Source organism: Silurus aristotelis (genome assembly GCF_946808225.1).
Source record: "Silurus aristotelis genome assembly, chromosome: 4".
In the NCBI taxonomy this organism is placed as follows: domain Eukaryota; kingdom Metazoa; phylum Chordata; class Actinopteri; order Siluriformes; family Siluridae; genus Silurus; species Silurus aristotelis.
Window position 1 is genome coordinate 2,397,381 of NC_139577.1, and position 26,536 is coordinate 2,423,916.

Consider the following 26,536-nt stretch of genomic DNA (forward strand, 5'->3'; position numbering starts at 1 on the left):
CTCCACCGCCTCTACGTCTGTTTGACAGCATGTACCGCGTGCGGGCGTTGACAGCAGTGACAATCGGGATGGTGCAGCATTCACGGCGCATGCACAGCGGCAGCACGCGCTCTTCTCAGCATCGCCGGCTGCTGTTGGCCGCTCTCGCAGGAGCAACGGGCATCTCCGCGACCACAGGACTCCTCTGGACGAAGTAACGACATTTCACACGATCTTCATTGCCAAAATCACAAACCTCACACACGCAATAATAATGTTCTAAGGAACAGTTTTATACTGCAGAGTTCTGTCATGTTATCACACAGCGTTAACACTGTCGGTTCCGCTGACAGATGCGCGTGCGGGAACATATTGCCAGCGAGTCGAGCGGTCATCAGTTTGTTGCCGTTCTTCGGAAATTATTCTGTAGAGAGAAATGATGAGAAGTACCACTCCAGAAGGGAAGCATTCGACCGAGAACTAACAGCTGCATGCGTCACAACCAATTGTCCAGCCGAAATAAAAAAAAAATTAAGTTTCCGCTTTTTACGTTTCACATTTCAGTGCTGCTGTTTTTGTGATCAAAGTGTGTGTGTTGCATCAAATCCGCGAGTAGGATTTTTAAAAATACCACGTTTAAAAACCATTAAGTTCATTGCTTTTCCAAATCTTAGGCCATGAAGTCATCAGTTATGGCGAGTGGTTTCTCTTTGTATAACTGTTTTTTGTAAAAATTCCGAAAGCGTCTCCGTTGTCAAGATTTCTATCACTGATTGGCAGGGCTTATGCCGAACCAGCTTCATCCGTCAAGCTCGAGGAAGAGCTGCGTGAGGACACCGCATCCAAAGACATAAACACAGAGTCAGACGGTATGGTGGAGTCTGACAGCAGCGACGACGAGGGCGAGGAAGGCGAGAGCTCGGAAGGCAAGAAGAAGAAACAACGAGTCGGATTTCGTGACCGTAAGGTAATCAATGCCGTGACCTGTAATTGACCCTTTCACTTTCCTTAGTTAGACCAATCAGGAGGGAATACCCAAGGTGAATCTACATTCATAACACTAAAGTGCCTCTCCTGCTGCCTAAGGCTATTTCACTGTAGCTACACTTTAAAACGTGATTGAAAGTTTGCAGCTTGGCATTTTTTATTTTTATTTTTTGTTACTAAAAATATCTTTGAATGGAGTTATGAGTGAACTGGAATAACAGAATCACTAAAACGATCAATGTTGAATGTACACCTGCAGCGGTTCAGCCGTGACTTTACTTTTCGACGCGTCTGCAGTGCGCTACTTCGCGGCAACAGGCAAAGTTTGGAGGCCGGATCGAATATTTTTTTATTTTATTTTATTTATTTTATTTAATTTTTTAACATGCACCATTAAATTTACATCAGTGCTGTGTGTTTGTTTTTCGCTCTCATTCTCCATTCCTTTCCATGTTTCTCTCTGTGTGTGAGAGTCTCGGTGAATGAATTCTGGTCTCTTTCAATGTCACCGTCTGCCTACTAATGATTTCTGTTGTATTGCGGGAGTATAGTGGATTATAATTCTAAACATCTCGAAAAACAGTGTGGTCAAAAGTTTGCGGACACCCAACCATCACACCTGTATGTGCTTTTTGAGCATCCAACGTTTATTTATCCTTTTATGTTATAATAACCGAATTTAGAGCATGGATGTGAGAATTTGCTCATTCAGAAGAGCACAAGAGCAGTAGTAAGGTCAGGCAGGAGGCCTGGGGGTGATGTTAGCGTTCCAGGAGTTTAGGTCAGGGCTCTGTGCAGGACACTATAGTTCTTCTACTTCAACCTCGGCAAACCTTGACTTCGCAGAGCTCGTTTTGCATACAGAAACACTGTTATGCCGGAGCAGGTCAGGGCCTCTTAGCTCTAGCGAAGTGAAATTGCTATTCTACAGCATATAAAGACATTCTAAAGAATTGAAAATCCCAAGCTTGTGGTAACAGTTTAGAGAAGAACCCACATATGGGTGTGATGGTCAGGTGTCCACATACTTTTGGCATTAAAGGACAATTTGATAATGACGCAGATGTTGGTGTAACTAATAAAGTTGCTGGTTTGTTGGCGCATGCGACGAAAAATGTATAATTAATGCTAAACAGATTTAAATCTGTGCTGCCTGGCAAAGAAAAATATCCAACAGTCATTCACGTGTATATTTACACGTGTTTGCCGCTTGCAGCTCTAACAGGAAGTCGTTGACTTCTTACTATTGACTGTTGTGTTCAGGGTTAAAGTGAGGCGCTTGTTTGGACAGGATCTCTCTGAAGTGCATTTATGTGCGTGGTTTTAAGTAGAGGCAAGAGGAGGATTCAGGTTGATGTGCAGTTCCGCCAGGGTTTTTTGGACTTCGCAATCAACACGTTTGCCATCCACACCATGTTCTACAGCTCGCAGCATGTCACTCATCAGTCAGAGACAGACTGTTGGCAGTACTTAACATCATGCTGTGCAATCGGAATTTCATTAATAAACTATTGGGCCTGGATCTACAAGTTTCAGAGTGGCATCTATAATTTAGAGCTGAATAAATACAATCTGCGAATACAGAGCAGGAGCGAAATGAAACTAAATGAACGACAGCTTCCCTAATACAAGCATGAGAAAGGAGTAATTAGTTTTTCTACTTCTTTTCCTTTCGCCAATGTGTAAACAAAGTGCAAAGTTTACATACTGTAAAATCAACCACATCGACCGATTCTGCAATAAAACTTTCACACAGCAACAATCCCTTCAGATTTAAGATGTGAAGATGCCCATGCTTTAGGGATGGTAGATTCACTGATTCGTAAAGATGCAGCGGTATAAAAGTTAACGATGTGATGCATTGATTTAAAAATTGTGCATCAGATACAAGTTGGCATTTGTAGCAACGATGCATAGTTTTTAGCATATTTGCATTGCAAAAAAACGATTTATTTATATATCATTTTAGTAGCTGCGCTATACTTTTATTTATTTTAATTTGTGACCAATATTTTATGAGTAGATCGATTTCTCTTCGCTAAACTGTTTCTCCTGCATGTTCTCTCGGCACCGCTGCTGCCAGGTAAAAAAAAACGTATCGCAACGCTACGTAGAACGAGGCGTGTCCTGAGAGTCACATAGAATACAGATTGACATGGCAGAGGTAGAGCTGTAACTTCCTGCACACAGAACAGGGAAAGAACTGGTTTTATTTCATCTTTTTTCTTTTTCGAACTACAAAGGCCTGTTTGTTAAAGGGTTATGCGTTAGAACGAAAGAAATCAAAGTGAACTATTTATGATATTTTGTTTCACTGCGTCGTATCGCGTTGTGTTGAATCAAATCGAAATCTGATCGCGCTGCATCTTAATAGGGGTGTATCGTATCGCATTACATCGGAAGTTGCTTCATATGTATCTTTATTGTATCGTATCTTTGGCTATGCGTTTAGATGCTAATGCCTCAGTTATAGAGATGCACATCACTAGCAAATATATACACAGCTCTTTGATAGGAACACCTGTACGCCAGATCAGTCATGCTGCAGCAATGCAGTGCAAAGAATCATGCAGGTACGGTCCATGAGCTTCAGGTAATGTTCATCTTTCTTTCTTGGATGCTTAGATACAGATCTGGGATTTTCACTCATAACTGTCAAAACAGGACGACTGCATTTGTCCTCAACGTGTCGGACATTTTAAGCTTTGAACTCTTAGCTAGCAAAAAGTTCATTTTGGTTATGAAGTCCTTTGATATCAGAATATAATTTATTCTGTGCAATAACTGAGTGGTGCTGATCTAGGATTAGTGGTGTTGTGCATCGTAAAAATTCTTCACCAACGCCAATATTAAAATAAATGAAAAGGAATCACTCATCTTCCTGCAGGGGAGGGAGACTTTTTCACTGTTTGATTATCAATAAAGTCTGCATTTTAAATGTGTTTAATGTGTGCAGCTTTGTTTGTGGATTTATTTTGGCCAGAAGGTTTAATACCAAGTAACAGATGTAAACGTGTCTAGAATGGTGACTAATTCGCTGCTATGAAAACATTGATTAAAGCATTAAGTGCGAAACACAATCCTGAGTTTTATGTATTTTTAAATTAAAAATCCTCCCAAACCTCCTATATGATGCTTATGTGCTTGCTGTGCTTTTATTTTATTTATTTGTTCCTGCTTAACATATTGCTCCAGCAGGCTGTGTAGAGAAACTTAGTCACATGTGTGTTTTTATTCATAAGTGTGTGTGGCATTGCTTTTGTGTGTATGCGGTGCCATGATGTTCTTTGCGGCATCTACGAGCTCCAGTAGCAGATGGCATTAATGTCATGATGGCATCCTGTCAGAGTGTGTTCCAGTACCTTTTTTCCCTGTGGATCAGAACAGCGACAGATATACACACGGTTCTGAATCCAGTTTCTGACTAGCACATCTGTCTCCTGTATGCCTGGTAATGCAGTGTTTAAGCCTGGAGGTTAATGTCTGTCTTCATTGTCACTGACAGCTTCCTATTCTCTTTATAACACCTGTCTTTAATCAAATATGACCCCCTTCATGTTTTGCTATGGTATTAATTGCATGGAAGTATTTCTGGTGGTGTTTCTCATTACGTGTTGCAATGTATATCCATATATTGTTCCTGGTGCAGGTGATGGAGTACGAAAACCGTATCCGAGCCTACTCGACCCCCGACAAGATCTTCCGCTACTTCTCCACACTGAAGGTCATCAGCGAGCAAGGAGACACCGAGGTGTACATGACGCCGCAGGACTTCATTCGCTCTATCACGCCTAACGAGAAGCAGCCAGAGAGTGAGTGTTTTGTACGTCTGTAGAAGCGTTTAAGTAAAGCGACACTCTGCCTCTATACGCGTGAATACATATGCAGCTTGTAAGCCGGCTTATAAATACAACTTCACACGTCTCTCTCACTGATTAATGTCCTTCCCCCTGGTACTTTTCCCCCTTCATGAGTGTAACCAAAATACCTCTTCCTACCAGCCCTACACGCGATCATTGAGTTGTACCTTCTAAGGTTACCTTCTCCCGTATCTGTTAGATGAAGGCCAGAGCAACTTGACCAGACCGCGCTTTGTGTAGGCGCTTTACAAAATGTTTACAGTTGACAGGAAGAGTGACGGCAAACAGCTGGCCGACTCAACGTGCTGCTACCTCAGTCAGGTGATTCCTCAAATGGGGACAGGACGTGAGCTTGGCTCGGAATTTGGCAGCGGGTAAATAAATTATCAGCTCTAAAAGTAGTCTGGGCCTCATGTGCTGAAGCGGCTGATCACAGAGATTTGATCTCTAGCCTGCAATTCCCGGCATCCTCAAGAGAAGGATCCTGTGAATTCGCAAAGCCAGGGTTACCTTTTTTTCTTTCTTTTTTTTCCTTTTTTTTTTTTTCTTTCTTTTTTTTTTTTTTTTAAAACTTCGTCTCATAATCAGATTGTCATTCTGATTCATAAAACGCAACTAAACACGTGACTGTTTAGACTGAATTATAGTGCAGTCACTTGAGTTTTTTTTTTTTTTTAAAGCAGATATGAACACAGAGATCCTGTCTGTAAATATTATCCCTCTATGTTACTCAGATTAATATTGAAGGGATCCGACGGTCTGGGTGTTTGCAAACGATTGAGGGTGTGAAACGCATAAGCATGTCGCTCTCTCTCTCTCTCTCTCTCTCTCTCTCTCTCTCTCTCTCTCTCTCTCTCTCTCTTTTTTTTCTTTTTCATACCACTTCCCTGTCAATGTAGTTATCCAACACAGCCTGGCTGTCATTATTAGACTTCAGAGGCTCACCATGGTGCATAGTGGAATCCTTTTACCCACCGACACACTCTCCATTGCCCCCAGACATTGAGTCTGATTGAATAAACGATGAAGCTGTTTGCATTTGAAGGTTTTTTTTTTTCCAATCCACAGGGCTGACATTCAAAGCCCCTCGTATTATGCTGACCGCTTGTTTCCGAGTTGAGCGCAAGTTGGCACTGAAGAGTGGGATTGCTTTTAGTGTATTGATCTCCCGATAGCCTGACTTTATCAAAGTTTTGCTTTCTATTGAGATTTTACCTGCAGTCTGTGCTCTTTAATTAAAACTGGACCAAGGAGATTTTGCCGTTGACTACTTGTCTATGCCGTTCTATCCATATCGGGAGCAAACAGCTCTCGTGATAGTGCTGATAGGGGTTCCACACTCATCCTTTAACCTTGGACTAATGCACCTCATAAGTGTTTTTTTTTATTTTCACACTTAGTTTCAGAGGCAAAACATGCTTTTCACATTGTAATGGAAAAAGCGAGTCAATGTACTTAAAATCTATTATTCGAGACTGAAAAGGGGAATAAATCCGACATTTCAAAAATGGTGTTCAGAAATAAATGTGATCTTTTACTCTGCAGTGCCATGAAGACTTTATTAATACGAGCCATTAAACAATGACGGAGTATCTTAAGGCAAGCATTCAATAGTTCATTCTTCAGAGAAAAACCCTGCCGAGAGCATAGGCAGACACAGTTTGTTTCCGAGTCTCTAAACTGTCCACCTTTACTATCCGAAATCAATGTGCATTAACAAGAACAAATAAAAATATAGTGTTCTTGAATCTGATTGGTCCGACGCTGTTTTCTATAATGCTCCACATATTCTTATGCCTATTAATAAACAATATTTAGTCTTCAGTCTCCAGTGTCTCTGTAACTGCCAGCAAATTATTTTTATAGAGGCTTTATTATTATATATTTTTTGGTGTAACTTTCTAATTTCCTTAATTAACTTCCCTTTCAATTCTTCCCATAAAGAGGAAATTAGTTCTTGCAGTGCACCATCTGTTTCACTGTTTCATTGTCATTTTAGCCTCTTTTATGTAGATAAATGGACAGGTATTTGCTTAAAAAAAAAAAGAAGGTAGGGCTAACAGTGAACATAAACATGCAATCTATTATTCATTGAGCTGCCAGAAAACTGCTCCATAATTCATCTTCTTTGCCCAGAAGAATTTTCATTGATCTGTTCAATTTTGGCCCTTCAGCATTTGGCCTCCATTTTTCTCCCAGCCGTTCACGCTTGACTTTTTCCGGGACCGTCTTTGGCCTGACCTATTATATCAATCATTTTAGAATATAGAATTATGCAGAATAAAGTGCACCATTGAAGAAGGGGCAGGATGAAGGGTGGGGTGGGGGGATTCATTGTGTGGAGGTGGTGATCTTCTCACCAGTTGTACTAATTATTATTAAAGAGTAAACTTTATTACTACATTTTCTCAAAGGGATTATCATGTGATCTAACCATGATTCTCTGACCATGATTTAAAGAATTATATAATGCAACAGGCAGGCCTTAGCCAGAACTCCAGAGGTGGTATGACTCATAGTGTGTGCTGGGATCTCAGGCACAGTCAGTAAGCACATCAGTCTGGCTGTTATGGATGAAATACCTGCTGACAGGATACAAACGTTGTTTAAACTTTACACACACAAAAAAAAAGCAAAGGACCGTACGATAAAATAGAAATATCCTGGTTTCATTCAGAGGAATGACTTCGAGAGCAGGTACTCGGTGTGCCGTTGTTGGCTGCGTCGGGTTGTTTTGTAATAAACTAATGTTTGTCCATCAAAATCCTTGAGCCTGTCTGACTTTGCACACTCAACTTTCACTGTGCACACAAAACACAGAGGATAAGAATATGTGTGTAGAGAATGGAAATCGGCTCTTATTGGACCATAATAAACATTGTTTACTATTCAAACATCGGTTATAATCACTAAATACTGCAGAGAGCAATGTAGGATGTGTGCCGATGGAAAAATGTGTATCTTGATTACTTAACATGTTGTCTTTCTGTCTCTCTGTCTCTTAGATCTCGGTCTGGATCAGTTTGTGGTGAAACGCTATGATGGAAAGGTAAGCTGTGTGTGTGTGTGTGTGTGTGTGTGTGTGTGTGTGTGTGTGTGTGGATGAGTGGGTGGAAGCAGAGAGGTTACCTAGATATTGTTCTACCCAGCAGGATGTTGCCGGAGAACGTGCGTTTCAAAAGCCGCTTCTCATAAAGACGTTATTCTCTCTCTTAAGAAGGACAGAGGCCTTGGATCCCTCATGACGTCTTTCTCTCGCCGTCTCTCTGCTTTTGGTCATTGAGTCACATAAAATGCTTGATGCTTTTGTGTCGGTGTGTAAGAGCGTGCGTGCGTGCGTGTATAAGTACCTAACCAAATTCTATTAACTTTGTAAGACAGCAAACAAGATGAAGAGAGAAGTGTGTTTGTCTTATTTATAACCACTAAAGCACTCTTGCTGATCTGAGGCAAAAATCTGCTCCCTTGTATAATCTGAGTATTAATGGATTACTTATAATGATAATGAGATACAGCCAGCCATCTACAACAGATTGGTAATAGAAATGCAATCTTTTTTTGTTGTAAATCTTTTTATCATCATGTTGTGGTTGTGGGTTTGGAATGGACTTTTCTAGAAGCTCACAGGAAAGTCAGCTATGAGTTCATGTAAAATATCTGAAATGGAGAGTGTTTAATGGGAGAGTTTAAATTGAAACAGCTTGTCCCCCCCCCCCCCCCCCCCTCCCTCACCACCACCCCCCGACTGTCCTCAAGCTCATTTGGTGTTCACACAACGAAGAGTAATACGAGGCTTAGCCTCGCTGCTCTCCTCTCTCCAGCCATTAGTGCCATTATCCGTGGGAGGCATCCAGTGCAGTCACAAGTGCAAATGGAGTAGCTCTTTATGAACTGAACCTTGGACGATGCACTTGTCTTTGGCCCCAGCTGGGCTTGTCTCATCCACCCACAGGCTGATTAGCCCACTCAGGAGATATGAAGAAAAAAAATTGTAAATCGGATCTGTAAAATAATAATTCTGTCTCGGAGGAACCTTACACAATGTTTTACTGCTTTTTGATCTGTGCATATTTTTTCCATCTTTTATACATTACGCAGCGTATTCTTGAAAAATCTTAACTTTTTGCTTGTTTTTGTGCAGTCAGCCTTCACCATCTCAGGATGCTCACATCTGTTCAAACTGATCTCACTCTCTCCTTCCTTTGTATACTTCATTAATTTTATGTTTCTCAATTTTAGTTTTTTAAAAGCTTCAGCACTCAGACACCATACCAGAGCTGGACTCATTTGAATAGATGCTTTCCATTTGTATACACTATAGTCAGGGGTTATATACGTGTTATATAAATAGTACGCACAGCTGCCATGTTAGCAGTGTTATATATTTGTCTGCCTACCTTTTCTACACCAGAAACTTCACACTGAAATCCAACCTGGTGTTTTAATGGAAACCATTTTGATGACTTCAATTAGTTCGTCCAATTAAATAGATCTGTAGAATGTAACTTGCAGGAAATGTTCTGGATGTCTTGCATACACATCTATTTATGGTATTTTGTCACAAAGTTGCTGGAATTTCCTCTTCATTAGGTAAAAAAAATGTAAGATGCTCCAAAGCTTCGTACTGGAACAGTGGAAATGATGAGGATCTAAAGATCAACACAGTTCCTCTTTTCCACTGTCTGGTTCTCTCACTCACTCACTCACTCACTCGCGCTCTCTCTCCCTCTCTCTCTCTCTCTCTCTCTCTCTCACACACACACACACACACACACACACACACACACACACACACACACACACACACAATTAAATTATCCTGAGGAGCTCTACTAGGATTTCTGACCTCCTGGCTCAGGCAAAAATCTGCATCCCCTAGGGTTAGTTATTTCCCTCCCAAATCTCCCCTTCACAGCAAATTTTGCATAGCTCATCACTTATTCTCTATTCTCTCTCTCTCTCTCTCTCTCTCTCTCTCTCTCTCTCTCTCTCTTTACATTCTGTTAAATCCTTCCATCCCCAGTTTATATCCGTTAGGTTTATCCAGCCTTTTGGCCCTTACTTCATTCAACCCGTCTTCTCCCATTCTTTTCTGTTTCTTTTTGTTGCGTCTCATCGTGTCCCTGTATAATAGCGCACTGTAATGGATTTGGCCCAAACTGTACAGGATGTGTAGCAGCTTAATGGGCTCTGATTTACGGACGCACAAAAGTTTTATTCTAACCATTTTATGTTTTTTTGCTTAACAGCGTTTCACAGCCTCGCGGGTGCTGCACCAGGCTGCCTGTTAACACAAAATTACAGCGTTTGTCCAGGTGCATGTTAGGTGTGTGGAGTGCTCACCGGGGAAAAAAAGCTTTCTTTTTTTGTCTCCATTGTGTAACTATACTGACATGTCTCCTTGTTAAAACAAAATTCAGCGTTTTTTTACTCCTATATGTGATACAGTGATCTAACCTAACCTAACGTATACTTTAAATGTTTTGTGAATTTATCCTGTTCCCTTTATCCTGTCTTTCACCTTCTTCTCCACTCATGTAACCAATAAAACCTTCCATTCTCTCTCTTCCCTGTCTATTCCTCCAATCTTCCCTTTATTACATCCCTGCACCCTCCATCCTCCGACTCCTTCCCATACGTTCTGTATGCCCGTCCCTCTGTGTAGGACTTCTGGCAGGTATGGGGATGATACTCAGCTGCATGAGCGTGCGCACGAGTGTGTGTGTGTGTGTGTGTGTGTATATATGCAAAAAAAAAAAAAATAGGAAACCTTTTTTCTCTGCCTTTCTTTCTCGTTTCTGTTTTGTGTTGTCCGAGCTTCAACAGATGCTGGTCTCTCTCTTAGCCTGAGCGAGCCTTAGAACTGTAGTCCTCAATTACAGGAGCGCAGCCAAGCAACGCATTACTGCGATATAAATTTCAGCAAGTGCGAATTTTGTATTCAGCAAAAAAACCGCAAAGAGAATAATCACTGACGGCGCATCTTTTCGCTAATGTCACGTTAAAGAGATGAAGAGAGACAGGCTGACATAGATAGATGGTTCTCAACTTTCCAGAACAAATGCTCATGTTTTATCGCGCGATGGTAGCTCAGCAGCTCCGAAGCCACACAGTGCTGACACTCCCGGGCCCCTGAGCATGGCCCTTAACCCCATAGCTCCTCAGCTGTATGAATGAGATCATTTTTAGGACATTATTTAAAGAATCAGTTCTATTCTATTTAAATGCATTAAACCCGTTTTCTCTGTTTAAAATGAAATCACTGGTGGAAAGGGAAGCCTGAAACAAAAAAACCGTCCAGTTCTACTGAAAAAGAAGCAGCAAATATTTACACTTGCATGCAAACATTTAACAGGCAAATAATTTGTCTGTATTTTAATGACATATACACCCTTATTACACAAGCACTCCCAATATCCGATATTACTCGTGCACAGTGCTGTGTCATCAGTGCTGCTGCTTTCAGTCAAAACTGTTCTCGGTAGAGGCTTTGGGGCGTACGAGGTGTACACAAACACACCACACGAAACGCACAACATCAAAAGAAAGGGCAGCAGTTCTAAAGTAGAAGCACAGGTGTTCTAGTGAACACACACACACACACACCTGAAGCACAGCTGATGCTTGCATAACCCATCTCTCTATGGTGGAACAATGCAGCTGACTATGGCTTCTGAATTATTAACCGTGCGCACACATTCCGTTTGTGCGTACGTATATAAAGGAGAGGGGGCGAGGGTGGACGTGCTCATATATACTGAATAATTCAGTAATTTATTAATCCAGCAGCAGATCTGTTCAGGTTTTTCGGCTTCTTAGATGTGTGCAGGCTTCACTCAGGCGGGAGAATTCCTAAATCTGTCCGTGGACAACTCGGAATGTTTTTTTGTTTTGTTTGTTTTTCCTCTGTCACGTTTTCTGGACTGAAGGTCTTTGCCTGTATCTCCGTATCATCTCTTGTTCTCTCTTTTTGCGTGTGCATGCCCTGCTGAATGTGTGCAGGACGGGCACTGTAAGCTGGGAGTGGGTTTGTTGCCTGTTGTGCCCCCTGTCTGTGCTTTGTGGCACCACAGTTTGCCCTTAATTGTTGAAATGAAACGTACAAAACCACATTCTTAGCATGGCGTGGAAGTGTTTTTGCAAACCGGGAATGTGATACACTCTCCGCCAATTCTTGTGGTCATTGGGCACTGTGATGCCACATTTTTCTACCTAGCGTCAGGTGACCTAGGTAGACAAGCAGTGGGTGGGGTGCAGTAATGAGCCTGTAGCATGCTAATAGAGCTGCTGCCAGTGGAAAATGGTGTGATGGCTTGTGGCTGAATTTGTTGACCTTACTTTTAGGCTTTCAGTCCCAGCAGGAGCCCTTCGAATAACAGTTGGGGGTTGACACACACACACAAACACACACACACACACACACACACACACACACACACACACACACACACACACAGTACACACAACGGCACTCGCACCAGTCAAATATTCTCATTCTTGTGGAAATTTGGTTCCCACAAAAATAAAAGTTTATTGTAATTGGTGTATACAACAATCTAATATCTTGAACAGCACCTGCTTTGAGATTTGTTTCAACACACACACACACACACACACACACACACACACACACACACACACACACACACACACACACACTCACACACCAAAGATCTACAGAAACACCATTTGCAATTCATTTGTTCCAAAATGGCATAAAGATGAAGGATAAAATGAGTTTTGTGGAAGCAAGCTGTGTGTGTGTCTGTGTGTGTCTGTGTGTGTGTGTGTGTGTGTGTGTGTGTGTGTGTGTGTGACCTTGATAATAATAGAGGACCTTTTCCAAAGTCCCTGATGGATGATGTGAGATATTGATTGGTTTTTGCCACTGCGCATGGCTTATACGTTTTCTCAGGACGGCTCCTTTTCCTTTTTTTTTTTTTTTTATTTTTACAAATGTTTTTATTTTCTGTATTGTTTTCCTTAACGACTTGTTGCTAGCTTTATAGCTTATTAATTTTTTTTTCTGTGGATGTAGAAATTGTGATAAAACAGCATTGTAGAAATACATTTCCAGCCTGAGAAAGTGAGAAAGAAGATGATCCAGCACATGAAGGAGAATGCACTTTCCACTGGCCACCGCTTTCTCCTTTTCTCTCTTTCGGTGTCTATCAGCACTAGTCTCTTTATGTAGTAAGTACACTGGGGTTTTCTACTCTGAAAAGCAAGTCTTTGCATTTGAGTTCTTCTTGATTCATTAATTTAATCACACTTGCACGCTGTTACGAATCTGTCCATCAGTAGTACTGAATAACCCTCATATCACCGCTAGTGAATCAACAGGAGCCTCAGGCGCTTGCACACTTATGAGCCAGTGCTCTGTGTAGTGGCTTTTTCTTTATGTCTGGCGATCTCAACTTCCCAAACAGAAGGAAGCCCCCGAAGCAAAGCCAGGCGAAAAGACAAAGAAATGAAAGAGGAGTTTCCCCTGCAGAACTCCTTCAGTTTGGTGCACACTGCTTTATTCTCAACACTTCACTTCCTCTACCAGAGCTCAGCATCAGCTATGTGCAAGTCAACAACTTATGTCTTTTGATTGCTTCTAAATATTTATTGAGTGCGAAGCTACTTCCAGTAATCTAAAATATGTGTTGTTTTTGTTTATTGGCAGCTATAAACATTGTGCCATAAGTCAATGTGACTGAAAAATTTCAGATGCGATAAGAACTTGCCATCTCGTATTATAGACTTTTAGAATTGTCTCCGTATAGTCTCAGATGTGTCTCAATGCTGTCTTCATACTGTCTCGGCTGTGTCTCAATGCCGTCTTCATACCTTCTCAGATGTGTCTCAATGGTGTCCTCAAACTGTCTTAGCTTGTCTCAGCACTTTCTTAATGCAGTCTCAGCTCTGTCTCCGTGCTGTTTCGATACAGTCTTAGCTATGTCTTAGTGTCTCCATACAGTCTCAGATATGTTTCAATGCTGACTTTATCCGGTCTCAGCTGTATGTGTGCTGTGTCCCAATGTTCATCTTCATACGTTCTCAGCTGTGTTTTAGTGCTGTCTCTTTTCGATCTCAGTATTGTCTCCATATAGTCACAGATGTGCCCCAGCGCTGTCTTCATACCTTCTCAGCTGTCACTGTGCTGTCTACATACAGTCTCAGATGTGTCTTAGTGCTGTCTACATGCCGATTTATTTGTGTCTCAGCTCTGTATTCATTCAGTCTCAGCGGTGTCTCTGTGCCGTCTCTACACAGTCTCAGATGTGTCAATGTTTTTATACCATCTTAACAGTGTTTCTGCTGTTATCATACTGTTTTCATACTGTTATCATACCAGCTGGCCTTTACAATGACTCAGCTATTTCTCAGCACTGTCTCTTTATGCTGGCGTCGTCTGTGATGCCTTAAAACGTCTTAGTGCTGTCTTCACGTCTCTGCTGTGCCACAGAATTTACTCAGTGGTGTCTACTTACTGTGTGTCTGGCATTTCTTAATAATTAAGTTGTGGTTTTATTTCAATCATCTTTTTCTGAATGCATTGGTCGTGTCTCAGTGCATCTTTCATTTTCTCTCTCAAGTTTCTGCCTCTATCCAGTCTCCAGTTTTGACTTGGCATTTATATTGTCTTAGCATTGCTGTCATAGTGTTTTTGCTGAGTCTCGGTACACCGCCACATGTCATCTCCGCTGAGACGCAGCGCTGTCGACTGGCTTTGTGTTACGCATCAACTTGGAGACTCTCAGGACATGTGGTGCTGAGCAGAGCAGCAACTATTAGACGTACAAGTCCAGCTGTCAGTTTCTATTTCACCCCCTCTCTCATGCATCCCTTGCTCTTTCATTTGTGAGCAGAGACTGTTTCTGATGGAGGGGGATTACCTCACCGGCATCGAACACCCATTCTGTCTGGCAGTTGTGTCTGTCTGCCTGTGTGTGGGTGTTGCTGCTCAAGCTTTGCTCCTCTTTTTGTGTTAATTTCCAACCTGCTGAGTGTTATGTGTTTGTTCCTGGCTTAGACAGGTGCTGCATGTTCTTCGAGCATCTTTGAAGGTGACAGCAGGGAAAGCAAGGACAACACACACACACACACACACACACACACAGTGATAACTTGCTTTTGCAGCTATAGCTTCTACCCAGACTTCCCAGTCTGCAATAAAAATAACTTGCGCTCTCCTGCTATTTCAACACAAACTCACACTCGCACAAACACCCTACTCACCCGTGCACTTAGACTTGATTATTCCTGCATTACTCCCCTGAGCAGGGGACTCATGTACTTTATAAGTGTTTCTGGGGTAAATCTGATAGCCCTATATTTTTAAGACGTCATTGACAGTGTCTAGGCTCTAATACAAGGTGTAGCGCCAACGAGGCTGACGTGAATTACAAGAAGTTTCAAGACGATCTCTGTTTACAAGAATATACTTAATTTATCAATGTTTACACAGTATCACCTTAAAAATAGTCCCCTTGCATAGCAACACAGCGCCCCCAGTGTTCCTGCCACTTCTGGAATGTTTCTTGGAAGTCGTCATTTTGAAGCGTGTCAAGCACCTTCTGGGATTCACACCGGATCTCGACCTTTGAGCTGAATCTTCATGTTCGGGAAGAGGGCGAAGTCCGCTGGAGCCAAATCTGGCGAGTAGGGTGGGGGCGGAAGTGGGATTATGTTGTTTCTGGGCTCGGTGACAGGCTGCACACATGGTTAGAATAACACCAGTTGCACAGCTCCCGATGTACACGGGAGTATGTCTTTTGGCACACTGACTTATAAAGGTCGGTGCTTCCTGTGACTGTGCGTGCACCGTTGTGCTGCCATCTGTTGGCTTGTTACAAAACTAGTCTCAGTTTTTGATGCCACCTTGTATATTAAAGGAAAAAGTCTCGTTCTGGTAACAATTCTGGTGCCAATTTGTTTGCTTTTGTCTTTGTCCATGTGACAAAACAGATTCCAATCGCTGTTTGCAGAGTTGATAAACTAGATTCCTGTCTAAAATGGTGCACAAAGATTATTTGTCCTCCGACGTGTAAAATGTAGGTCGGCTATTGCTTGTGAGGGGTTTGAATAATGCAGCTGTGCAGTCTATAAGGCAGAACAAAGTTGTTGTTTTTTTTTGTTGAGGAAGTTTCTTTTTTTTCGCTGACTAGACTACGCAATAAATAGCATATATATTTGTTTTTGTCTGTATATTGCAGCTTGTATGTTTTAAGAAATGCAAGAGAATAAAAAAATTTTTTTTTTTTTTTTTTTTGTACAATGGGAAATGTTTGTTGTAGTTAATGCAATTAATACAGTTAGAATCAGGTAAGAAATAAATCCGCTCACAAGCCGAGATTTAATGAGTGCTTGTGTTAGTGTGTGTGTGTGTGTGTGTGAGAGAGAGAGAGAGAGAGAGAGAGAGAGAGAGAGAGAGAGAGAGAGAGAGAGAGAGAGAAAGATAACCATCCTTGGTGAAGTCAGTAATGGTGAGGATGTTTTTTTTTTTTTTTGTTGTTTTTTTTTAAACCCCACCTCTCTCTCCTTCCTTGACACTCTGATGGGATCTCCAGCAGACGGAGGTAAAACACAGACTGAAATCTGGCATGGTGTGTGTGTGTGTGTGTGTGTGTGAGAGAGAGAGAGAGAGAGATATACACTGAAGTCTGTGTTTGAAATTTGTTATTCAGTCACTGTGTAAGAAAATGAATGCAGGGCAAACCACTTCACTGTGTTTGTGTGACTTTTGTGTAGTCCTTTGTCTTCGTATTTTCAATACTGTGGTAGTGTTTCACATTAGAATGCTGTACACTGATTTATGTGCCACTGTGATTATGATGAAAATGATGATGACAATAATCTGTTCTCTTCATGTTCCCTCTTCCCTCTGCCGTGTCTGCCTGAATATGAGTATGCTGCACTTGCATGGTCTGTGGATGTTGTGAAGTGTGTGTGTGTGTGCGTGTGTGTGTATTTATATATATATATATATATATATATATATATATATATATATATATATATATATATATATATATATATATAATATAAGCATGCCAATGTGTGTGTTTTGTTCTAATATCTGTGTAAAGCTCATTTTACAGTAAGTTGTTATGCACTGTAAACAAATGCTGATGTGCAGATAACACTGTCTACTCGTGTCTCTTTCGGGATCAACAGAAGATTTCTCAAGAGCGGGAGAAGTTTGCGGACGAGGACAGCATCTTTTATTCGCTCGGCGAGTGCGGCCTCATCTCCTTCTCCGACTACATATTCCTCACCACCGTTCTCTCCAGTGAGTGTGTGTTTTTCTTTCTCCCTTTAACCATCTGGGACTTGCTCAATCTGGAGGTGAGGAGGTGCCAAGAGAACGTGACCAAGGAGTGTAATGTTGTTGTAGGAACATATGCTTCTCGTTACACATGTATATAGAAATGTGTCAGTTTCTTTAGATCTACACTTCAGTCACTTCTGTTCAACCTTCGCTGGTAAATTTGAGTTAAACGCTAATTCACTTGCACATTTCAAACCTGTCCTTAATTGCTATGGGTACCAGGGATGTTCATTTCCATAACTAAAGCAGGTGTGATTCACCTCTCGATGTATAGAAAATGAAACGATATATTAAAGATGCATATGAAGCAGCTACCGATGTGATATGATTCACCCCTATATGATGCAGTGCAATCCGATTTCGATTTGATTAAAATAATTATGCTATGCAATTCAATATAGTACAAATAGTTCGCTTTTATTTCTTTGGTTCAGACGGACAGCAAACCTTTACTTAAGTGCTTTCTGACTTCTAACGCATGGCCCTTTTACAAACATGAGTTTGTAGTGCAAAAAGAAAAAAATATTAAAGCAGTTCTGTCTCCAGAAAGATGCAGCTCTACCTCTGCCATGTTAGTCTATATTCTCTGTGACTCAGGACACGCCTCGGTCTCCATAGTGTTGCGATACGTCATAATCACGTCATATACGTCATTTGTTACGTCATATTTAGCAACGGGGAAATCAATCTACATAGAAAATATTGGTCAGAAATGATTGGTCACTTTCTGAATAAAAGTATAGCACATCTACTAATAATTATCTATAAATAATATTTATTTATTTTATGGAGATGCACATCCCTGGTGCCCATAGCAATATAAACGATGCAGATGTGTTAAAGACGATGCAGCAGGATACAAACGCCAACTTGAATTTAACGCACACTTTTTTATATTAATGCATCACATAGTTAACTTTTATGTCGATGCACTGATGCGAATCGCTGAATCTTACCATCCCTAATGGCTACTATATTTCTAGGAAAGATACTTGTTTTTCCCCAAGTACAGTTCATGCTCTAAAGACCAATTTTTGTCCTGTTCTCTGGGGTATATGTTTAAGCTTTTAAGCAGCACATGTGGTTCTTTGGTCGCTCACCTCCAGTGTTCCCTGGTATTGTTCCTGTACCTGACCGTCATCATCAGCTGCACCGATTGCTAACCTCGACCTAAACCTGTATGACATACCTCCAAAAATACACCCTTGTCCTCTCGTATATTGTCCTTATTAAAAGTGACAGGTGTGAGAGAAAGCAGCAGAGAGAAATCCTCCAAAAATCAAAACAAGGCTCTCATGAAACTCTTTGCTGTCCTTCTTGTTTAGCAAGTTTTCAAATTATTTTGGGAATTTCTGAGACGTTATTGGCTGTAAACAGTCAAGCACTTTAACACAGTGTCACTCCTGATTTCCTGTTTCAAAACATCATCACACAGAATCAAATCACGGCTCTCTGGCTATTCTATTATGATCTATAAAAGCGATATTAGACCGTGGGACACTGAATAACCTCTTCCTTTTGAAGCCTAGCAAGCAATACGAATGACGAGTGGGAATAGAGGCCTTTTGTGTGTGTGTGTGTTGGGGGGGCATTAGAATGGCAGATGTATTGCATTAATTGTTGTGCTCCATTCCAGCAGCTGCAGCTGTGCAGGATCGGTAGCAATGATCAAAGTAGTGATTCGAAATTAATTTGTCTGTTTCTGCGTTGTGCACACTAATCGGTTAATCAGTAATCTGCTAAATTTTCTATGATGATCACTTTCACTTGACAATTAGCTGTGCTTTTGTTCATTATTAGTACAGAGATCAACACTTATTACTTTGGGGTTTTTCATTGCAGCTCCACAGAGAAACTTTGAGATCGCCTTCAAGATGTTTGATTTAAACGGGGATGGCGAGGTGGACCTAGAGGAGTTTGAGCAGGTAGTAACGCACACACACAAGAATAAACAATGCACGATTGAGCTTCGAAGCTAGTCCTTCCTTTTTTTTTTTTTTTTTTTTTTAAACCACAAACACACTCGCGTGTAGATTGTCATAAACTGCCTTTAAAAAAAAAGAAGTGTTTTTAGACCATTCACTCCCACAAAGCAGCAGCTAGATAAGAGCCTGACATTTCATGGAGCTTTCATTTAAAATGTGACTTCCTAATGGTCTGGTTCCACATGAGCAGGCATGCTTGGGGCTGTACTTTGAGTTCGGTGAGTTAACTGAGCAGAACTGCTGCCGTATAAATCAGAATAACATTCTGTTTGAATTCTTTTAATTAAAAAAAATATAATCTGGTAAAAGCATGGCCCATGATATCCAGGGATCTCATTTATCAAAGTGGGCTTTTATACCGCGTTTAAAAACATGCGCCATGCACTTAAATCGATCGTGTGCGCATCTTAAATCGCTTTACTCGTTGCGTGGATAAATACATTTCGATAAAGAAACTATCATATATGGTATGGTAAACAACTTTGTTTACATTTTTTATGGCTACATGTGTGCAATATGCAATTACACTGGAAATGAAAGTGGCTGAGATGCATCATTATTCAGCTCACAGTTGGATTGGTCATGCCAAACCAGTCCTCAATTTCTTATTCTGAAATTTTCCTGTGGATAAAACAATCAAAAAGTAGAACATGTACTTCAGTGCACCTGGCGGTTGGTTGTGGTTGGTTATTGGCAGCGACGCACCAAAATTGCACCAGCAAAAATGTCCCTATTTATCAGTATCAGTGACAGGCTGTGCATTTCACACCAATCCACCTCTTAATACCAACACTATGACACCACGGCTATAGAAACCATCAATATTATAGAGAAACGCAATAACAGAACGCTGCGTCAATGCCGAATGCCATCACTAAAGCGACAAACCCACTGAAGTGAACACGATTTATCACGTCTCCTAACATCATCTTTAGCAGCAGCATCAATATTAATTGATCATAAAATGACCCTGTATTTTTGTGCATAATTTTTGTGCATGTTCCTCTATGCACTACAGTTTTTCTGGGGCAAATTGTACAGGAAAGTGTACAGGAAAACGCAAAATTATAAAAGGTTAATGAAAAAGCTTAACATCTGTTTTGAACTGTTTTGAAAAGTCTGTCCTTGTAAGTGCATCTGCGCCCAAATCAAATACTTCTCCTTTGTCAGCCGAATGAAAAAAACATCTTTTAAATCCACATTTGAGCTTGTGAAGGTTGCTACAGGTGTCTGACCAGCCCGCTCTCTGACCATCCAATCACTGGTCTGATTGGATAGAAACTACAACGTAAACTTACACCCTGAGAGAAACACTATGAAATGAAGACTGTTGGGAATAATTTAATGCATATTCATAGACAAAAATATATCAAAATATAAGTCTGTGATTTTAAAAGCATTCTGAGCACCTTTTGCTCAGTAAAGAGCTTCCCGTGTAAAACAATTCATTCCATTCGTCATTCCATTCGATCTATAGAAGTCTCTTTCAGATTATTTTTTACCTTTATCTGTACCACTTGTCTGTACAATGTTGTAAGCACAACGGTCTGCAATTACTCTGCGAAATAATGCTGACAGGGCTGTAAATGGAATCAGCTCATCCTCGCAGCTAGGGTGTTCTGCGTAAGCAAGATCAGGGGCATCTTCTATATATACGCACAACATCTACCTTGATAAATCACATTGTATGTATGATAAATCTCCCATCCAGTCTGACCTGTTTTAATGAATGGTGCCAACCAGATACACAAGCAAAAAAACACTATTTCCTACAGCACTGATCCCTAAATGCTCATGTCAAGAGCATCGTTTTTCTACTCATACCGCTGAACTGTTCGCAAAGGATTTGATCCCAGGTCTTGTGCTATGTGACTTGGCACCAAACATCTTTCTGCATGTCTGTATTTCAGGTACAGAGTATAATCCGTTCTCAGACCAGCATGGGTATGCGGCACAGGGATCGCTCCACCACGGGAAACACTCTGAGGACAGCTGGCTGCAGTTCCGCTCTCACCACCTACTTCTTTGGGGCCGACCTGAAGGGCAAACTCACCATCGGCAGTTTCCTGGAGTTCCAGAGGAAACTACAGCACGATGTACTGAAGCTTGAGGTACAGTAATTAGTGAAATTATGTCACATCAATGGGATACATGTGAGAGAGCTGGCAGAAAAAAACCCACAAGAAAATGCACAGGGGGGATAAAAAAGGAATATGCCACAAATCTATTATCGAAATAACACAGGAATTAGGAATGTGTCAATTTTTTTATTTTTACATCGGAATGCACTGCTACGAGTATCACTTAAACATACGGTATGGTCTTTTTTTTTCCCTCTTTATTATTCTTTTTTAGATTTGTTTTTCAGCTAAAGCAATTGATATATGAATCTGAAATGATTTTACACAGTATTGTGGGGTATCCATTATTATCTATCACTACCTGGCCCCACCCCTGTTCCCGCTATGTCACTTTAGTACAAGATTCGCTGATGTAGCACTTTAACTTTGTTATAAATGGAGCATGTCTTGGGGTCATCCATGTAAAATAAAAATCAATTAATCTAGGTTTGACAAGTATATTCATGTCGGTGTTCTACATTTTAGCTGTGAATTGTGGGGGGGCCACCATTGCAGGTCTTAGAATTAGATCAGATTAGATTCAACTTTGTCACTGTGCAGAGTACAAGTACAGGGCCAGTAAAATTCATTTAGCATCCAACCGGAAGTACAAATAGAAATGTATATCAATAAATATAAATCTAATATATAAATATACATATGTATATACAATAACATGTTATAGTAGTGCAAAGTATGAGGTACAGGTTCAGAGACCAGGTCAATGCTGCTGTCTAATATTATGTCAAAGGTTCAATATATATTACAAATAATACAGTGCAAATGTGAAGTTAAACACCGAATAGCTTTAATCAAAATGCTGTGTGTGTGTGTGTGTGTGTGTGTGTGTGTGTGTGTGTGTGTGTGTGTGTGTGTATAATAGTGCAAAACAGGGCAGAATCCCAGAAAGACCATGAAACAAGAAAAAATGTCGAGCATGAGGAGCCTTTTCAGGGTTTTTACATGAGACATCAGACAAGTGATTTGTGAAAGTCTTCTTCCTCCAAACCAGTACCAATATCTGCAGCCACTCACTCCTACGCACAGAAGCTCTACATTTCTTAATCGAATTTTACCAATTTAAACTTGATGGTAATCCCAATGGACTGATTTGCAATAAAATGGAAAGAAAAGAACGGGATGGGGAGAGGGCAATGGAAAAACAATGGGTTAAGCAGAAAAGGGCAGACTGACGGATTGTCTCTATGATGGCAGCACTAAGTCAGCATGTGTCCATTTCAGGTCGGCTTTGTCACTAAGAGCTGGTTCGTATGTAAGGGCATAGGCGGCAGGGCAAGCTTTACTTTAACATGCTGTCCAGTCTGTTATGATGCTGACATTTCCACCATCTCCCAACCGTTACTTACGTTTTCTGTCTTACTTTGGCCTCTCTCTGGCACCAGTGTCTACTTGATGGACTGTCTCACTTACAGAGTTTAGGCTCAGTTGGTAAAACAAAGAGACAGAGAGAGACTGGAAAAAAGAGAGAGAGACACATCTCTGACTACTTATCTTTGGTGCCATCTAGAAAAGAGGAGTAGAATTCCGAGGTTCTTGGACGGTCATGTTGAAAGTCATAAAGTCATTACTTTAAAAAGAACTGATCGAGAAGTAGTTTCTGTAGTGCAAAATGTTGTGTTGAAAAATAAAAGCACAGGAAAGAATCATGCCATACCCTCGGTGTCACACAATCCAATTCTTCTCCGCAATGTATAGATTTTGTATTAGTTGGGGTGGTGTCTGGATTAATGCTACTTGAATTGCTTAAAGTAAAGCACCTGCATGTGTGCGATTTCAGTGCTTTTTAAGCATACAGTGTGCACGAACAGACCAGTCCCAAGGTTGCTGTGCTGTCTGGATGATGCATGACTCTGCTAGCATATGCTATATCATCATGGCGCACAAAGAAGATTTACATACAGATTGGGTGCAGGACGAGGGGGGGGAACGGTGCAAGAGGAAGAAATCACTAGCAGGCCCTTTTTGTCCTAAACCAAATTTTATATATGAGAGATAAAAAAAAAAAGTGTGAAAGCATGTGATTATTCTCTGCACTCTTATTTATCCCTCTGTGCATGTGTGTGTAGTTTGAGAGGAATGACCCAGTGGATGGCAGGATCACAGAGAGGCAGTTCGGGGGTATGCTGCTCGCTTACAGCGGTGTTCAGTCCCGCAAACTCAAACAGATGCAAAAAGGCCTGAAGAAGATGTTCAAAGACGCGCAGGTAAGCACGATAAGTGTTGAAATCATACCGGCACTTTCAAGGTAAAATGTGTCATTAGCTCTAGTCTTTTTCAACAAAACCAAGTAGATGCGTACCCCTGTCTCTTTCCGTCCCACACTCCCTTTGTACCTTTACGAACCATTACCCATCTATGCCTCGTGACTCGCGTCTCACTGCCAAATTAGCTTTTAAGTTCTCGTTGTCAAGGTTGTAATGCCTGCCTCATTACTCATTGCCGAGGTTGTAATGCGCTACTGTTTACTCAGGCAGATGAGCATAAAGGTGCAAAGGTGGGAACAAGGTAATTTCTTTGGCCCGTTCTGTTTTTTTTTTGTCGTATACGTTTTGAAAAAGGTATCGACACATGCGCTCAGTGATGACTTTGTGCCCACGGACATGACGTTTCGACATGATGAGATGCCTCTCGATTTTATTGACGAGTTTATGATTTGCTTTAGCAGGACATTGCTGTTCATTGACTTGCTCAGTGATTAAGCACTTAATCTGGTGATGTGGAGGCGTTAGCTGACTGATAGACAGATGACACAAGGCCTCACATTTGTAACTGCCAGCTTGTAAGCATAAGTGTAGATATCATAAAATGGTCATTATACTTGTAGCATGTTATTTATGCTTGCTTTATTCATTGGATACAACTTACATCTTAAACCTTCAAATAGCTGCTGTGACATTTATTCATATTAGGGTTTTACGTTCGTTGTTTTGTACATTGAAGCAGTTGTGAGCTATCACTGTTATGATGTTTAGGTACAATACAGGACGATTCATCATGCCAGCCCGTCCAAAAAAAATGATTCCTCCTTAAGAAAAGACTAATGTGTTTATTTCTTTCTGGGAGACCTGCATTAAAATGAAATTAAATGTGCACTTTTTTTGACTCCGAACGAGGTGAATTGGGCATTTGAGGAATAGAAAATGCGCCTAACTCGATTTCAGATCTTCTGCTTTGGTTAAAGAGCACTTTAATGCACGTCTCTTCTCTCTTAATGACTGTAATCAGGTAATTAGCCATATCCTGCTCACCTACCCACCTCTCAGGAGGCACTGCGCTAAAATATCTTGCACATACCGATACACACCCGGTCGCCTGTACACACCCAGGCCACTCTAGATTTATCAGAGTGAACCTGAAGTCATGCTTTAAATCATCACTGTTTTTGCATGATCCAGCTACAGACATCAGTCATGTTTCATTGTTCGCTAAAACGAAAAGAGAAAGATTTACATCCTCCATTAATTAAGCTCCTTTAAGGCTTCAGGTCCAACTTTATAACAAAAGCCTGATATCGTAAAAACAAATGAACAGCCTGTATACATTTATTGCCTTTTTTTAGGCTTCATTGAACAGAAAGCGATCATTCTTTTATCTCTCAATTGCGTCCTTTGTGTTCGTTAGGGAATCACGTTTGAAGAAGTGGAGAATTTTTTCACGTTTCTGAAGAACGTGAATGACGTGGACACCGCACTGAGTTTTTACCACATGGCGGGTGCATCTATAGACAAAGGTACACACAAACACCTTATTTTATTGAAAACATGATGCTTATTTTGAGACTGCTATCTACCAGCTTTATCATTTTCCCAAAGCAATGCTCATATTTCCTCCCATTTTCCCCTTTATTCTGGTAAACATTCCGCTTGTAGCTCACTGTACCTGTTCTGGCTTTATAATCACGTTCCTCCATCTGTCTGTCTCACTCTGCCCTTTTAATGCTTGTCTCTGTAATTTATATTATTTTAATTAATAACAGTTTCATGTTCAGTCGGATGTGAGGGGGAAAAGAGCTGGTCATTGTTCAGGCATTCAGGATTAGAAATAAGATCAGATCAGGATGCAGTTTTCCCTTTAAGTCCAGTCTCTGCTTAAATAACCTCCAGAATACAGAACGCATCACTGCATCTTCATCCACTGCTCGTTTATTGATCTGGGGAATTGTATCTGCTGCTGGTCATATTCTGTGCCACTTGCTCTTCTCTGTCTTTTTCTGAAGCGTTTTTTCCCCTCACGGTGTGACATAATTAAATATAGTGTAGGTGTGCGAGTCAGGTGGCAGGCTGCCGTAGCTATGGCAGCGTTGAATGCCGAAGCTTTCACACTGTTCAGAGTTATTCATTCTGGCTCTCCAGTCGATGATAACAAAGCTGAGTATTTGAATGATCAGTTATTCACATCATATTATTAAGATCATTTCTAAATGGATATGATTCGACTGTTTGTGCTTTTTCTATTGTTTTGAAGTCAAAACGTTTAAATATCTGTCTATCATCTATCCAACCATGTTATGCCCGATGACTATACATTTAAGGGTAAAAATTGACTGACACTGACTTACACACTCACTAGCATTTAATAAGAACACCTGCTCTAACATTCCTAGAAAATATGATAAAAGTGATTGCAGTGTGGCATTGATGTTGAAACAACATGGGCAACATTTTATGAACTGCTCATCTCTTGGGATTTTACATTTACATTTACGGCAGACGCCCTTATCCAGAACAACTTAAAACTGAGCAGTTGAGGGTCAAGGGGCTTTACTCAAGGGCCCAGCAGGTGGCAGCTTGGTGACGCTGGGATTTGAACTAATGACCTTCAGAGCCAGAGTCCAATGCCTTAACCACTGAGATACCTCTCCATTTTTACACACAATTGTCCTGCAAGTTTACACAGACATGTTTTGTTGATAAGAGAGCTCAAAGGAAAATGGTCAGACTGGTGCAAGCCAACAAGAAGGTTTGTGACAGTTGAAAACTTCAGAATGAAAACAATACGATCTCGGTGCCTGACCGTGACCGTGACATTGATTTATATTTATATAACATTTATATATATATATATATATATATATATATATATATATATATATATATATATATATATATATATATATATATATATATATATAAAACAGACCCCATCCAAGAACAAACAAGAACAGGATTCACTGTAACTGGACAATTTCAGATTGGTATATGACCAAGCAACGTCTTTGTCAATCTTTAACTATTCACATGTCTCCTGTTTTTCCTTTACATTGAA

General features: G+C 40.7%; 1 protein-coding gene across 4 annotated transcripts in view; it reads left to right on the forward strand.

The window, feature by feature from the left end:
- micu1 (mitochondrial calcium uptake 1) overlaps positions 1-26,536 on the forward strand; it is a 36,655-nt gene that overhangs the window by 7,533 nt on the left and 2,586 nt on the right. Inside the window, exons 2-10 of one of the 4 annotated variants that reach the window (XM_083540481.1) lie at positions 29-193; positions 760-946; positions 4,616-4,778; positions 7,832-7,890; positions 16,995-17,106; positions 18,988-19,070; positions 21,041-21,241; positions 23,338-23,475; positions 24,893-25,001. In XM_083540481.1, the coding sequence (XP_083396607.1) occupies positions 30-193; positions 760-946; positions 4,616-4,778; positions 7,832-7,890; positions 16,995-17,106; positions 18,988-19,070; positions 21,041-21,241; positions 23,338-23,475; positions 24,893-25,001 (1,216 nt within the window). In that variant the 5' untranslated portion in view covers position 29. Of the gene's footprint in view, positions 1-28; positions 194-759; positions 947-4,615; positions 4,779-7,831; positions 7,891-16,991; positions 17,107-18,987; positions 19,071-21,040; positions 21,242-23,337; positions 23,476-24,892; positions 25,002-26,536 lie in introns of all 4 variants that reach the window. The other 3 variants (XM_083540482.1, XM_083540483.1, XM_083540484.1) reach the window with 3 other exon arrangements.